The 16,076-nt window shown below is 38.4% G+C and overlaps 1 protein-coding gene across 10 annotated transcripts in view; it reads right to left on the reverse strand.

The window, feature by feature from the left end:
* Positions 1-1,695: 1,695 nt before the first annotated feature.
* Positions 1,696-16,076, reverse strand: part of RETREG1 (reticulophagy regulator 1) — a 148,158-nt gene continuing 133,777 nt past the window's right edge. For 9 of the 10 annotated variants that reach the window (XM_089312638.1, XM_051853556.3, XM_089312641.1 and 6 more), the window contains 6 exons: positions 12,392-12,518; positions 8,641-8,725; positions 6,208-6,345; positions 5,377-5,441; positions 5,016-5,142; positions 1,696-2,500 (listed from right to left, as the gene is read on the reverse strand). In XM_089312638.1, coding sequence (XP_089168764.1) covers positions 2,004-2,500; positions 5,016-5,142; positions 5,377-5,441; positions 6,208-6,345; positions 8,641-8,725; positions 12,392-12,518 — 1,039 coding nt within the window. In that variant the 3' untranslated portion in view covers positions 1,696-2,003. Of the gene's footprint in view, positions 2,501-5,015; positions 5,143-5,376; positions 5,442-6,207; positions 6,346-8,640; positions 8,726-12,391; positions 12,519-15,900; positions 16,009-16,076 lie in introns of those variants that run through there. The other variant, XM_089312642.1, reaches the window with a different exon arrangement.

Raw genomic sequence — 16,076 nt, forward strand, 5'->3', positions numbered from 1 at the left:
GATAACATATTTTTCTACCTTGCCAACCTTCCCATTCCCATATACCTTTTCATTTATACTTTGTAACATTTTATTCTAGATTTATTGTTCATACCATCACATATTAGCAGCCCTTAAGTGTATCTTCTAGTAAGCTTGTTCTGTAACTTATAACATTATTTTTTAATTACTTGGTGTACTCTGTATCTTATACTCTCTGCAATGAAAAAGCTGAAATGACCTTCACAATTTTTGATGTCATGACCAAGAGTATGTTTTAATGAAGAAATATACACATTTAAAAAAAGAGTCCTGGTAACAACTGTCTTATAAATATGTGACTGTATTTTTCTTCATGTCCAGAAACTGTCATAGAAATTCAGGTTGATTCCTCTGAAACACACAGTTCAGAGATTTTCTACCACCAGGTTCCCACTGTTGCCAAAATGGGCAAGATAATGAAGGCACAGGCTCACTTTTAATCAACAAAGAATACCAAACACCATCATGAGGCACTGCCGACAGCTAAGCAGTCAGTACAGAAAGCACGTGTCAGTCTTAAGTAACTTTTCTCCCTTCAACATTTGGCAAAATTTGGTCTAGATAGTTTAATATCTCAGAATGAAAAAATAATTGAGATGCTACATTCAACTCTCAGATTATCTATAATTATTAGTCTTTAGACATACAAGAAAAGGGATAAAGTGAAAGGAAGGAAAACATTTCCTAAATCCTTAGATTTTGCTTCCTTTCAGATGTATGGGTGCATCCATAGAAATGCCAGCTATCACTGACGAATTAAGAGATTTTTGGTGGTTGCTGACATGGTCCCTCAATAGTAATATAAATTTATATCACAAAACAAAACTAGCTTGCTTTCTGCTTTTTAGTCCTTTGTTAAAAACCATTAAGTTAAATTTGGTTATTTAAAGATGATCTATAAATGTTTAAAATAAAGGAAAAATATATTCTAACTTCCCAATAAAAAGCAGATGACATATTTAGACTTCAGTGGCAACTTATTACACTTTAAAGCCAAGCAAGTTCCTCTCCTCTATCTAGACAGACTAAGAAAACAGAGTTACTGTTTCTTTATTGCTGATAATATCTCTTGTAGAACATATCAAGAACTAGCTTCACAATTGTAGATTTTTATCCATGATAAAATATAAAAGGTAAGGGTTTAACTTAGGTCTCAGCAGACAGAATAGATTCACACTTTCATCACCCCTATTACAAACATATGAAAATGAAAAATAAAACAGCTCAATCTGTTTACATCATATCCATCATCCACTCTGGCTACTGGGATATCACTCCTTGCGTTTTATGGGTTCATCTCAGCCACTGCAAGAAAGGGCAGTCAGTGGAACACGCCACTTCCCAAGTAAGCCAAATTCTATGACTGCAGAAAAAACATGGAAATGTTTCAGCCTATCCATAGTATTTAAAACACATTTCTAAAATTTCTCCTAGGAAATTTATTTTGATGGTCTTCCCTAAGCCCCTCAACTGAAGATACATGATAATTTCTGCCTTTTTACATCAAAATCTATCAGTTTTTCCCCAAAGTATTAGGAATAAGGGAGCTGATACAGCAAGTACTCACAATTAATTGTTAATATTTTTCAATGATTTACAATAAACTCTTCTTGCATGCTTGAAAAATTAACTATAAAGGAGAAATAAAGAATACTTACAGGGAGATCATAATAATTTGGTGGTTTTGGATTCTTTCCTTTTTATTTAAAAACAATCCCTAATATTCATCTCTGACAACACAGTAAGTATACATATATAAAGTTCATTTCCATGCTTATTACATAAAAATAACTATCAGAAATATCAATCTATCAGTGTCAGCTGATACATATCCAATATAGTCACTGCAGAAGGGAAAATAAAACAAAAAAATCTAAAGTAATCATAAAGCTTACAGTTCAAAATTTTTTCCTTTTTTTTTTTTTTTGCTTGTTTGCAATTTTTGGTGGTTTATCTGTGCTCCGTTGCAAGTGATTCCCAGATTAATGGCCTCCAAGTAGATTTGAAAGGAAGCCAGAAGACTTCTTATTTTGCTGTGTTGCTGCCTCCTGGTCTTCTGTAAGTCCCAATTCACTCTCAATTTGATCCAGCTCTGACTGGTCAAGTAACTCAAAGTCATCACCTTCTTCAGTGTCTGTGTCCTCTGCTGGGCTGGCTGCAGCCTGAGAACGTGCTTGCTGAGCGGCGCCTTCTAGCTGGCCTTTGATAGCAGCGGTCACTGCGGCTGTGATGACATCCCCGGCCAGGTTGCTCATCAGCTGAAAGGTTTGGTCATTGTTCAACGGGAGGGTGAGACCAGCTGCTGATTGCTTCTCTTTGCCTGGAGTATGACCACTGTCCAACTTTTCCTTTTTCCTCCTGAGATCAGCGGGCAAACCAAGGCTTAATTCATCTTCATCATTTGTTCCCATGCCATTTTCTAGAGATGGAAAATCTGAAAGATCTCGAGTGAATACCTCCTCACTAGGTCGATCAAGATCTGTGAAATACAGAAGTTCTTGTGTAAGGACAATTTAAAAAAAAAAAAAAAAAGTTGAGTAATAGAGCTGTCTAAAAGAATCTGACTTTGATCTGAACTCTCTGGCCAATCCTGGCATTCATCTAGCCTCCTGAGTCAAGTTGAATTAATTTAATCACATATTGGGCCTCTCCCTAGTCTTTCTACAAGTATACAAAAACTACATTTATCCCCATATAGTTAGTTTTCCTCTTAAACATAAAAATTAATATTCACTCTTATCTAATATTAGCTTGAGATTTTGACTACAGTTTAAAATTTCACCCTATGGGGCCAGCACTGTGTCACAGCAGGTTAACGTCCTGGCCTGAAGCGCTTCGCATCCCATATGGGTGGTGGTTCGAGACCCGGCTGCTCCACTCCATGTCTGATCCAGCTCTCTGTTGTGGCCTGGGAAAGCAGTAGAAGATGGCCCAAGTCCTTGGGCCCTGCACCCATGTGGGAGATTTGGAAGAAGCTCCTGGTTCCTAGCTTCAGATTGGCACAGCTCCAGTTGTGGTGGCCAATTGGGGGGTGAACCATCAGATGGAAGACCTTTCTCTCTGCCTCTCCTTCTCTCTCTGTGTAACTCTTTCAAATAAATAAATAAATCTTTAAAAAAAAATTATCACCCTAAAACGGCCATCCTGCCCATAGGGTGGGAATTATCTTAAGCTAACAGGGATATGTATGATCATGAAATGAACACTTCAATTGGAAGTTTTCATGAAATATGCTCTATTAAATTGTAAATATTATCTAGCCTCAGCTTTTTATATATGCAAGTCTACTTATCTGTAACATTTTTTTTAAAGCAATGAAAAGAAGCTACTGTTCCTTTTACTTGATGTTCAACCTAAGAACTTATGGAAACATATGGCTCTCCATAATATAGCTGAAGCTGACCACATCAAGATTAAGGATATTTTAAAAAATATCAGATTAGGAGACAGACAGACTGATTTTATTGTTTTTACTTCCCATCGAGAATCCTTTCCATAACAATTAACTCCTTGCAACAGTAATGTGCTATCTTCGATTAGTGAAAATCCCTAAAAGTAAATTGGATCCTCTTTGTATAAATCTGAGAACAAAGTACATTATACCTTGGTCTTTAAAATATGACCACAATTGTAGATGTTTCGAGCTTGTAGAGCTTGAGTGAACTACAGTGATCCTCTTGTACTAATCCACTTTATTTTTTAAAAGATTTATTTATTCATTTGAAAGAGTTACATAGAGAGAGGAGGAGAAGCAGAGAGAGATTGAGGTCCTCCATCTGCTGGTTCACTCCCTAGATGACCACAACAATTGGATAGAAAGTGGAGCAGCCGGGACTCGAACTGGCACCCACACGGGATGCCGGCACTTCAGGGGGCAGCTTCACCCGCTACGCCACAGTGCCAGCCCCATACTAATCCACTTTAAAAATGAGGACAATGAGGCCTACAGAAATTATGTCACCTGCTCAAGCTCATATAGTTAGCTAATGACAAAAATAAGAATACACTTGGGTCTCCCAACCTCCAAACCCCTCTTTCAAATGCTGCAGAGCCTGTGTCCTACCTTCTCATAGAAAAAGAAAGTGCATCCTTGGAAAATAAGTATAGAAGAGTGTCTTTGTGATAATCTGCTCATATGTATATGTGAGCAATAAGTGGCTGAGATGACTTAAACCATGGAGACTAGCAACAGCTAAGTCATTGCACAAGTGTTATTTCATATGTGGGTTACAGACGAAATTTAACTAATTATAAAAAATAAGGTTTTAAACTTTGAAGACAAATATGACAAATTTTGGAATTCATGCTTTAAGCCTTTGAATCCCTAATTCAGAATTAGGGTTGAATGCATAGAATCAGCTGCTGCTTTCTCTCCAGTTCTTGCCATAAGCAATGCTGCCAGACATTTCAGAGGCTAATTTTTTTTCAGGGTTTTTTTTTTTTTTTTTTTTTTTTGGTCTTTTAAATAAAGGCAGATTTGGACATTAACTTAGATTTTTTCTTATACTTTAAAAAAATTAGCTTTTGAGATATAATTCATGTACCATAAAATTCACAGTTTTAAAGTATACAATTCAGTGATTTTTTTTTAGTATATTCACAAAGATGTATAACCATCTAGATCTAAAACACATCATCATTCTGAAAAGGAGCCTGTGCCAACTATCAGTCATTCACCATTTCTCCCGACCCTGACCTCCTGTTCCCAGCAACCACTAACCTACTTTCTCTCAATGTGGACTTGTGTACTCTGGGCATTTCATATAATTGGAACTATACAATAAGTGGCCTTTTGTGTCTGGCTTCTTTCACTGAGCAGTGTTTTCAAGGCTCACCCAGGTTGCAGCAAGTACTGGTACATTATTCAGTTTTAAAGCCAAGTAATATATTCCATGTTGTGAACACACCTCATTTTATTTATCCATTCAACAGTTGACAGAATTCATATTTTTGCAAAATGATAAACAGAAAATTGTTCACGGGTATTAGCATACCGTCTGAAGTGTCTGTCTGTGGAGTATATCCTTCTGAAAGGTTGAAGGTCCCATTATCCGTCCAGGACACCTCGGAAACATCTGTGTCAGACACGGATAACTCTTTGGCGGCAACTGTGAGGCTAATCTGTGTTAATAAAAACACCATGGCACACTTTGAACTGCAGAGAGAAACCTTTTGGAAAATTCCCTAATAACCTTCAAAAGGTCAGAATAATACAAACCAGATGATTATTTCTCTTTTGAAATTGTTCAACTTATAAAATAGGAGGAGTCTATTAGCAAAATCATTCAGCTATGATTTTCAATTAAATGATGGTCAAAACACACAGAAACAAATTGAAAATCAAGCAAAAAATACCTTAGGACAAAGAGCTGAAAAGTCTAATTCACTGTCATCTTTGTGACTTTTTTCTTTATCTGCTTCTGTTGAGAAAAAAATGAGAAGCTTTCAATTTCCTGGCCAACATAGGCGCAGTATACTCTTCTATTATGTATTCCTATCCCGTTTTCCTCATTTTTTCTCATGCCTACATATAAGTAAATTTTTGCACTTAAAAAGCTTCACATGTTTGCAAAATATTTGATTTCCAAAGGAAATGTCCCATATTCAGAGTGTGAACAGCAGCCTTTTCATCCCCAGGAACTCCGTGGAATTGGAAATGCTCAGGCTGGACCCTCGTCTAAGTCAGAAACTCTGGAGTGGGGCCCAGCCATCTTCACCTTAACAAATTCTTCAGGTGATTCTGATGCATGCCATACTTTGAGAATCCAAGATCCTACACCAAGTTAACAAATAAATGCAGCAAGTTTTCCTTTCCCTGTTCTTCCAATTCCCTCAACATGACTCCCAAATTCTTAGACCTACCTTTTTTTGTAATAGTCCAATAAATAATAAATATCAAAATATAGAGTTGTTGAAGTCTGTTTTCCCTCCCCTGACAGTCTGGATTAAAAAACCAATTTATTTACGTATTGTACATTCAAGATAAAAAATAAAAGCCTTTAACTAGGAAAAGGCTGTGTGTGTATGTGTGTGTGTGTGTGTGTGTGTGTGCATTTAACTTTGGGGAACTTAGCTCCTATAATATTTAGTAAACGTCTTCTGAAATGTATTGAAGGTGATTTCATAATAAATAGACTGCTAATGTCTCATTTCACGCATTGAATCTAAACTTCAAACTTTACCTACCAGATCTCTCACGTTTCTTCTGGTTAATATATTCTCCAATTCCAAAATCTAGCTTCAGCAAAACTGACTTGATTTTGCTGTATATTCTTTGTCCAATATCATTACACTTAAACAGCGGACACAAGAATGCACACAACACTGGAAAGCAAGAAGAAAAGAGGTGTAGGTAAAAACGCCGCTCCCTTCAAAAGGCTACGCCTTAGGATTTCACAAATATTACGTTTCTATGTGGAAAACAGAAGTGTTTTCCCCTAGGGAAATGCCTCTGTGAGGTAAGTTCGTAATTTCTATTCCTCTCTTGTAATGAAAAGACTTTCTACTACAGCACACTCAGAAGGGTTCATAGTCATTGCTTTCAGACTTGCAATTAGATCAATTCCCTTTTACCCTCAAAATTTACAGAAAAAAATGTGTTCTTTCAGATAATATTCCTAGATTAAAACCTCAGTTTTATTTATTAAATGCCATTTTACCATGGGAATGTTATTATTTATTAGCATATCAGTAATATCTGGATAATACCTTTATTTCTTATGGTTAATGCAGATTATAAATGAGATGAATGCAACCATCAGTCTGATGTCCTACCTGCTCCTTCCCCACACCTCTTCTCCATTAACTCCTAAACAATGTGCACCAAAAGGGTGATGATAAAGGAGTTCTATCTGGGAGAATGGATTTGAGCCCTGACCACTTGCATTTTTGTGTTGTACATTGAAATACAAAAGGAAATTAGACTGCCACATTGAATGTATTCTATTGTTTTATTTCTGTGTTGTTGGTGTTAGGAAATGTCTGCTACTTCAAATAAGAATTGGGAACTTGCATATTTTTAGAGGCCAAAGAATTACCTATAAATTTTAAAGGCCAGAGTTAAAAAAAATTAGGAAAATATGGGGGTTAAAGGGAGAGCACTTGCCTCATAAAATGGTAGTGGTGTCAGATCTTCATCTCTTTCAGTAGCAGAAAATCTACATTTTATATCATTTAAAATTATGATTGATATATAATAAACCGCACATATTTAATGTGTATAAGTTGTTAAGTTTTGACATATGCATTCAGGTAAGAATCAATCACCACAATAAGGGTGGTGAATATATCTACCACCCCAAAAGTTTCCTCCCGTTTTTATTAATCTTTCCCCTTCTGCTTCTTCTTCTCAACCTGCTTCTCCCTACCACCACCCATCTCATCCCTAAGCAACCAGTGATCTGCTTTGTCAGTAAAGATTACTTAGACTAGAATTATATATAAATAGAATTATATAGTATACACTCTCTTATCTGGTTTCTTCTTAGAGATATACTCATATCCATATCTGTATCTTCTTTGACATACCTATGGGGTTGCATGTATAACAAGTAGTTTTTAAGGCTGAGTTGTAATCCATTGTAAGAACAGACCATAGTCTGTAATCCATTATAAGAATCTACCATAGTTTGTTTATCCATTCATCTCTTGAAGGACACACAGATTGTACTCTGCTTTTGCCTGCTACAAATAAATCCACTGTGAACAAGTCTTTGTGCACACATATTGTTATTGTTTGGATATTTGACCCCTGAACTCAGATGTTCATTCCCCAAAGTATTATGTTAGTTGCTTGGAGAAAGTGAACACTTAATTAAAGTGCTTAATGGTGTGAGTGATTAAATTGGATTAGGTCGCTAGGGTAAAGTCCCCATGTTGAATCCTTGTGACTTTATAAGGACAGAGATAGGGACAGAGAGAGAGACAAACTCCATGTCCTTTGCCATGGAAAATCCTTTGCAACTTTAGGATTCTGCCAGTAAGAACATCATCAGTGAGGCCTGCCTGATCTTGGATCTAAATTTCCAAAACTATTAACAAAATAAATGTCTTTCCTTTTTTACGTTAGCATTCCTCGGGTATTTCATTACAGTAACAAAAAGCTTAACAACACAGATACTTCCATTTCTCTTGGATAAATACCCAGCTAAAGCAGGGTCATATAGTTTTTAAGAAACTGCCAACACAATTGCAGTTACCTAGCCACCAAAGAAAATACGTGAGAATTCCACTTGCTACATATCCTCCCTAGTACCTGACAGGGTCAACATTTTTAATTTTAGCAATCCTTGTGGAGGTGCAATGGTATCTCATTTGGGTTTTAATTATTTTTTGAATCACAGAACGTGCACAAAGGCAAAGATGCTGGTGTATTTGTAGGTGGGGACAAATATTTATAGTTTTATTGACATAAAAATCCTGCCTTTCACAGCTATTCTTCCAATTTTAAAATATAAACATATCTCTAAGAAAAGAAACCTTGTACAGCAGATTATTAAAGAAGAGCCAACTTGTTTTATAGGCAAGAACTCATCCCTACTCTTCAAAACTATGGCCTGATGACCACTAAATAATACCACAGGCATTACACAAGTGATCCAAGTGTTCTACTATACTTACACAATAGATAGCTGAGTATAACCCCAGGAATGTAACTTCCCAAGATCGTAAAAAATGTGCACACACTGCAGACCAGGAGACAAAACTACAAATAATAGAAATAGCATGGAACAGTTATGCATAACACCAAGACATTTTAGGATAAACACACATATTTTTGTACCTATATGTGATCTCTCAAGTTATGTCAAATGTTTTTCAAACTGTATTTTTTTCCACTTAGGGCTGACTAGTAACTACTGCTTTGAAAGCCTTAGTCTGCTCCAATACTTAGTAATAATCCTTTAGAAGGCACAGGGGCTAATTTCTGACACTGAGAATCACCACTCCCATTAGTCATGCTTGTGGTTATATTACTACAAGGTCCAAGAGAACTGAAGAATATGGCCCCAGAAACTTCTTTCACTCTGCATCATTTAATAAAAGTAATACAGCCTTATAATTAGATCTGCATGTTCAAAGTATCATGCTAATATGATCAAAATTCATAAACACAGCAAAATATGTTACAGAAATAAGAGGTATCTGTATAAACCTAATGTAAAAACTGCCAGTTGAGGTAAATCTATGGCCATAACTAGCCTCCTTCCTAATCATACACATGCCTCAGGCTGACCCCACTTCTGGGTCACCAGGAAACCAACTGCAAATGAAATTCCTCCAGTGAAATCTGAATCTTTTCCTTCTCTCTGTCAATTACAACCAGAATAAAGTAAAATAAAATAAAATAAAATAAAATAAATAAAATACTTGGCTGCTTTTTATAAATTTAAAAACAATCCACAGAAAATTTCCCTAGTTCCCAATAGAAATGCCAAGACAAGGCTGGCACCGTGGCTCAATAGGCTAATCTTCCGCCTTGCAGCTCCGGCACACCGGGTTCTAGTCCGCGTTGGGGCGCCGGATTCTGTCCCGGTTGCCCCTCTTCCAGGCCGGCTCTCTGCTGTGGCCCAGGAGTGCAGTGGAGGATGGCCCAGGTCCTTGGGCCCTGCACCCCATGGGAGACCAGGAGAAGCACCTGGCTCCTGCCTTTGGATCAGCGCGATGCGCCAGCCGCAACGCACCGGCCGCAGCGGCCGTTGGAGGGTGAACCAATGGCAAAAGGAAGACCTTTCTCCCTGTCTCTCTCTCTCACTGTCCACTCTGCCTGTCAAAAATTAAAAAAAAAAAAAATGCCAAGACAAAAATTTTTCCTATGAGGTGTTCAGTTGATTTCTATACTTCAGTCTTAAATTATCTTATTTATTTTTTGCCTTTAATTGGTGATATTATATTAAATTGATAAGTGAACAAAGAAAGCTCATTAAAGGAATTTCAAAAGACACATAAAGAAGGAATACACACCTCTGATCAATGACTGGTTAACAGAAAGAGCAAGTTGAATGTAACTGAATTGAATTAAAGTTTAATTAATTGAATTTCAGGTTAACTTTGACTTTCCACTCTTTGGCATACGGTTAATAAATTAACTAGTAACAAAGAGACTACATGGACTTGTAAAATAAAAGAGCTGCTTATGAAGTAGCAAAAGCCCTTAGAAAACTTGAAGATCTAGAAATGAAATTGAAAAGCAACGGCTTTTTTAAAGTCAAAGGAACAAACAAATCAATAAAAACATTAGTATATCCAGATTTCAGTTTGCACATGAATTTCTTATGATTTCCTTGCCATGTGTGAACCTGATTTTGGATCCCAAACTTATGCATATATTCAGATCCCAAAAACACGGGTTAATAGTAATTAAAAGTATGGAAACTTAATCCAATTATAGAGTCTAGGAAATGGACCTAGTGGGAGGTTTTTGGATCTACGTGGGCATGCCCTTAGAAGGTAGGTCTCAGGAGAAGGTCAGCAGTTTTCTTTGCTTCTGCACACACAATGCCATCCCTATCCTCAGGCCTTACCAGATGGTCAAACCAATGGGGCAGAGCCAATCTTGGACTGTGAGCCTACAAAACTGTGAGCCAAAACAAACTTCTTTCCTTCATAAGTGTCCTGTGCCAGGTATTTCTTTGCAGTCCTATGCAATATCTTCATCTTAAGCTAATTGACTTGGGGCACATTAGTGCAATCCAGTGCTGAAGTCTGAATTTAGAATGTTCCTAGAATATATTTAATTATTTCAGTAAAATAGGCATCAAAATACATCATGTCCCTCATATGGGTATCTATTCTAAAAATTTCCTCCAGTGATTAAAAATATATATATCCATACAATACTGCAACTTTAACATGCTCAAAATATCGTCAAGCATAGTTCTATTTAACATGTTATAAGTTTGCCCACATATAGTATAATGAGTGGGATTTTAAATGCTGTCAGTCCTAGCTTTTCATTTTAGCTGCAGCAGCTGGATATTCAAGAAACACAAAGGCAACACGCAGTAGACCAGGTCTGTTGATGATTCTGCACATCACTCAGGCTGCCGAGACTGCTGATCACAGTGCAAGTACACGCACTTCTTATAATCCCTTTCCAACCACTTAAGACTCTTCCCCTCAGGCTTTGATCTTAGAAACATATCCAGGGGCCGGCGCTGTGGCGCAGCAGTTAACACCCTGGCCTGAAGCACCAGCATTCCATATGGGTGCCAGTTCAAGACCTGGCTGCTCTACTTCCGATCCAGCTCTCTGCTATGGCCTGGGAAAGTGATAGAAGATGGCCCAAGTCCTTGAGCACCTGCGCCCACGTGGAAGACCCAGAAGAAGCTCCTGGCTCCTGGCTTCGGATCGGTGCAGCTCCAACCATTGTGGCCAATTGGGGAGTGAACCAGTGGATAGAAGACCATTGTCTCTGTCTGTCTGTCTGTCTCTGCCTCTCCTCTCTGTGTGTAACTCTGACTTTCAAATAAATAAATACATCTTAAAAAAAGAAAAATATCCATTCCATTTATAGATTCATGATCAATGTTTTTGCCAAAAGTTTTCTTTCTTAATTAAATCATATAAGAATCCCCTCTTTCTTGATTGCATGTTAAGAGTCAGTTATCTCTAAAAGCACACTATGTGGACTGTGTGTTCATTTCATCTCTCTCTGACTCTGGAATCAGACCAATACTGTAACTGAAATTCTTAACACAGTATTTTCTTTTTGTTTTTTTTCTGATAAGATCAATCACCACTCATTCTAGTTAGTGAGTTAGATAAATATATATAAAATATAAAGCTGATCCAATTTCTTTTTTTTTCTTTTTTTTTTTTTTTTTTTTTTTTTTTTTTGACAGGCAGAGTGGACAGTGAGAGAGAGAGAGAGACAGAGAGAACGGTCTTCCTTTTTGCCGTTGGTTCACCCTCCAATGGCCGCCACGGCCGGCGCACCGCGCTGATCCGATGGCAATAGCCAGGAGCCAGGTGCTTTTTCCTGGTCTCCCATGGGGTGCAGGGCCCAAGCACCTGGGCCATCCTCCACTGCACTCCCTGGCCACAGCAGAGGGCTGGCCTGGAAGAGGGGCAACCGGGACAGAATCCGGCGCCCCGACCGGGACTAGAACCCCGTGTGCCGGCGCCGCTAGGCAGAGGATTAGCCTAGTGAGCTGCGGCGCCGGCCAAGCTGATCCAATTTCAAAACATGAGGTTCAGTTTCTACCGCTCACACACTAACATTTCTGAACCTTGCTGATAGCAGCTTTTACTGCATTTGCTCCGAGTACATTAAACTCAGGCTGGGAGAATTCTTGCAAGCTAGTCAAAGAGATTAGTTCATTTGTTAAAAAGGACATTTTAAAACACACCCATGAACTGGAAAACTTGCCTTGCCAGGACTTTGCTGTTTAAAAAGAGACATTTCCTGGAGAAATATGCTGAAATTCATCCATGATTCTGCAATACAGTGGCTGAATCTAGGTCTTTCATCTGGTTTAGAATTCACAACCTCCCAGCTAAAAAGAGAGGAAAAAGAAAAAAAAAAATAACAACTTTTAGATGATTCATTCAACATTTATGGGTTCAGCAAATACTTATTGAACATCCACTGTTGGTTATACCATAGACAAGCCTGTGAATTCAGGGGTGAACCAGTAATATAGCTGCCTCATTAAGCTGGTATGCCAACAGACACAACTAGTCACACAATGAATTATCCAATTACAAGGAACATACTCAAGGAAAAGGACAGACTGGAAGCTTCAGGGCATATTTTCTGATGAAGTCATTTTTAAGCTCAGAACTGGAATGGATTAGCAGTTTGACATGCGAGTCCTAGATAGAACAATGTACAGAGACCCTGCAGGGTGAAGGAGCCAAAAGCACCATCCTACTGAGTTCTGATGTGGAGCGACATGAAACAGGAAAAAATACTGTATGAAGCCTCAGAGGCAGAAGCAGACCCAGATCACACAGGTCTGTGGTACTTGTTTGAAACTTTTTAAACCTTAAGAAATAGGAAGCCACAGTACTTGTGAAGAAACATTGGCAATAAGCATAATAATAATAATAATAATAATATACCAACAATGTGTTTTTCATATAGACAGTATTTGGTAAACTATAGAAAGTTGTTAAACTAAACAGGATCCCATTAAAAAAAAAAAAAAAAACTATTTTTCTAGAGCGTCTTTTCCAGTTACCATAGAAGGTGTTGGATATGATGTGTAGACCTAGCAAGATGCTCTGTCTCTGCCCTCATTTTCCCACAGGAGCCTCAGTAAGTTAAATACAAGACACAGTACTCCAAAAAGGCACCAGCAAACATGTTACTCCCTAAATTTATACTAACACCAAGCTTAAATCCTGCTGCTCTTGCAAACCTTACTAATAAAAATATACCAATTTGGGGCCAGTGCTGTGGTGCAGCAGGTTAAGCCAAGGCCCGCAGCACTGGCATCCCATACGGGCACCTGTTTGAGCCCCTGCTGATGTGCCAAAGAAAGTAGATGAGGATGGCCCAGTGTCTCCCCTGCACCCACGTGGGAGACCAGAAACTCTTGTCTCCTGGATTCAGCCTGGCTCAGGATCAGTCATTGTGTCCATTTGGGAAGTGAACCAGAGAACGAAAGATCCCTGTTTCTATTTCTCTCTGTAACTCTGCCTTTCAAATAAATAAATCAATCTTTAAATATATATCAGTCCAAACATACTCTTGAATATTAAGGCCCTCAGATGCACACATTCAAGAAATAATTAGTGGCCGGCACCACGGCTCAATAGGCTAATCCTCCACCTTGTGGCGCCGGCACACCAGGTTCTAGTCAGCCAAATTCTGTCCTGGTTGCCCCTCTTCCAGGCCAGCTCTCTGCTATAGCCCGGGAGTGCAGTGGAGGATGGCCCAAGTGCTTGGGCCCTGCACCCCATGGGAGACCAGGAGAAGCACCTGGCTCCTGCCTTCTGATCAGCGCGGTGTGCCGGCCACAGCAGCCATTGGAGGGTGAACCAACAGAAGGAAGATCTTTCTCTCTGTCTCTCTCACTGTCCACTCTGCCTATCTAAAAAAAAAAAAAAAAAAAAAAGAAGAAGAAGAAAAGAAAAAGAAATAATTAGTGCCTACCATACTAAAGGCACTGCCAGTGAGCTATGGCTACGGCAATAAATAAATGCAGCAAAGTTACTAACAGAAGACAAGAGTTATTAGTAATCATCTGAACAACGATTCTAAGAGTTTCACCATGAGGTTGATTTCTGGATTCAACTCCAGTAGCCTAAAGACAAATTAGAACCGTGGACCGTACATGTTCAACTACAAGGAAATTATGTACGTGTACATTCTGTTACTTCCTAATATATTTTAATAGTAAGGCAATTTGTAAGCTAGATTTCTTTTTTAAAAAATTATTTCAAAGGCAGTGAAAGAGAGGGAGGGAGAGAAGAAGAGAGAGAAAATGAGGATCTTCTGTCTGCTGGTTTATTCCCCAAATGCCCGCAACAGCCAAGGTGTGGCCTGAATGAAGCCAAAAGCCCAGAATTCAACCTGGATCTCCCACAGGGATGGCAGGGACCCAAGCATTTGAGCCATTATCTGCTTCCTCCCAGAGGAAGCTGAAACTAGAAGTGGAGCCAGGACTTGAACCCTGGTACTCTGATATGGGATGTGGGTGTTCCAAGCAGTGTCTTAACTCTGCTTAACTCTGCCCACCCTTAAAATTCCTTTTTTAAATATTAAAATTTAATCCACATTTAAATGAATGTGATACCACTAAAAAAGGGAGGAAAGAAGTATCTCAATTTCAATCCTCTTTGTTCTATCAGCCTCAGCTGATTTCCTGCCTGTCATAATAAATGGAGATGTCTAGCTGTTAGGGTGTAGTTTATGTATGCATTAATTATACCCCGAATCCTCTTTTCACTAGTAGCCACATCTAGCACCAGATTTGCATAACCTGTTGAATGTCAAATCCATTAAAAAGAACATGGCTAAGAAGCCATTCTCTGTAACACAAGTTTGTCAATTTATTTGATGAGTGGGAAAAGGTTTTTGCAAAGGAAAGCAAAAGCTTGTGTAGTAAAATACATACGAGGTTATGAAACCATGGTCTTTTTTCTCAGAACAACACAACTGGCTGCAAATTGGCTTGGACAGGGTAGGCTACTGTTCTGTTTAATGATACCTTGAGGATGACAGAAATACAGATTTTAATTTCTGTTCTATATATTGAGTAGTATTTAAGGATTCAGTTGAGCTGTTTGGCAAATAGACTAACAAAAATCAATGAAAGCTTTATAATGGAACGAATTATCACTTCTTATTCTGAAGTGAATGTGAAATACACTTGCATCAGGACAATGAACAATAAGGTGAGCTGTGCTCAACAATGGAAGACAAAACAGCAGCAAAAATGAAGGAACTCCAACTCCATGTCTGTGGATAAACCTCCCGATCAACATATTCAGAGATGGAAGACACCGCAGAAAAACACATGATTTCATTTATATAAGGCCTATGATTACATAAAGTATGGTTTCATTTAGGTAAATCTCAAAATCATGGCAGACTAAACAGATTTATTTAAGCAAGGAAATGGTAAAAAAAAAAAAAAGGCAATTAGGAGAGGGGTTACGTTAGGTGGGGATTGAGCAGAAAATATGACTCGAGCAAGACACACAGGAGCTTCTTATTTATTAGCCAGGACCATGGACCACTTATTAACTGAGATGATGAACACATGAGAATCCACTTACCACTGTTTTAAAGCTACATATACATATACAATATGTGTATATACATGTTTTATTACTCTGGTAGATAAACACCCTAAAATTGGAAAGGGGCCTATCTAAACTATCACTATAGAAACAATATTAGCACTTGCTGGAAAAAAGAATATTCACCTTTCGTGGCCAGCTCTGTGGCATAACAGGTAAAGCCACCACCTGCAGTGCCAACATTCCATATGGGTGCTGAGCCCAGTTGCTCCACTTCTGATCCAGCTCTCTGCTATGACCTTGGAAAACAGTAGAATATGGACCAAGTCCTTGGTCCCCTACACCCAGGTGGGAGACCCAGA

Source organism: Oryctolagus cuniculus, chromosome 14 (assembly GCF_051225735.1).
Source record: "Oryctolagus cuniculus isolate XC-2025 breed Fujian yellow rabbit chromosome 14, ASM5122573v1, whole genome shotgun sequence".
Taxonomy (NCBI): domain Eukaryota; kingdom Metazoa; phylum Chordata; class Mammalia; order Lagomorpha; family Leporidae; genus Oryctolagus; species Oryctolagus cuniculus.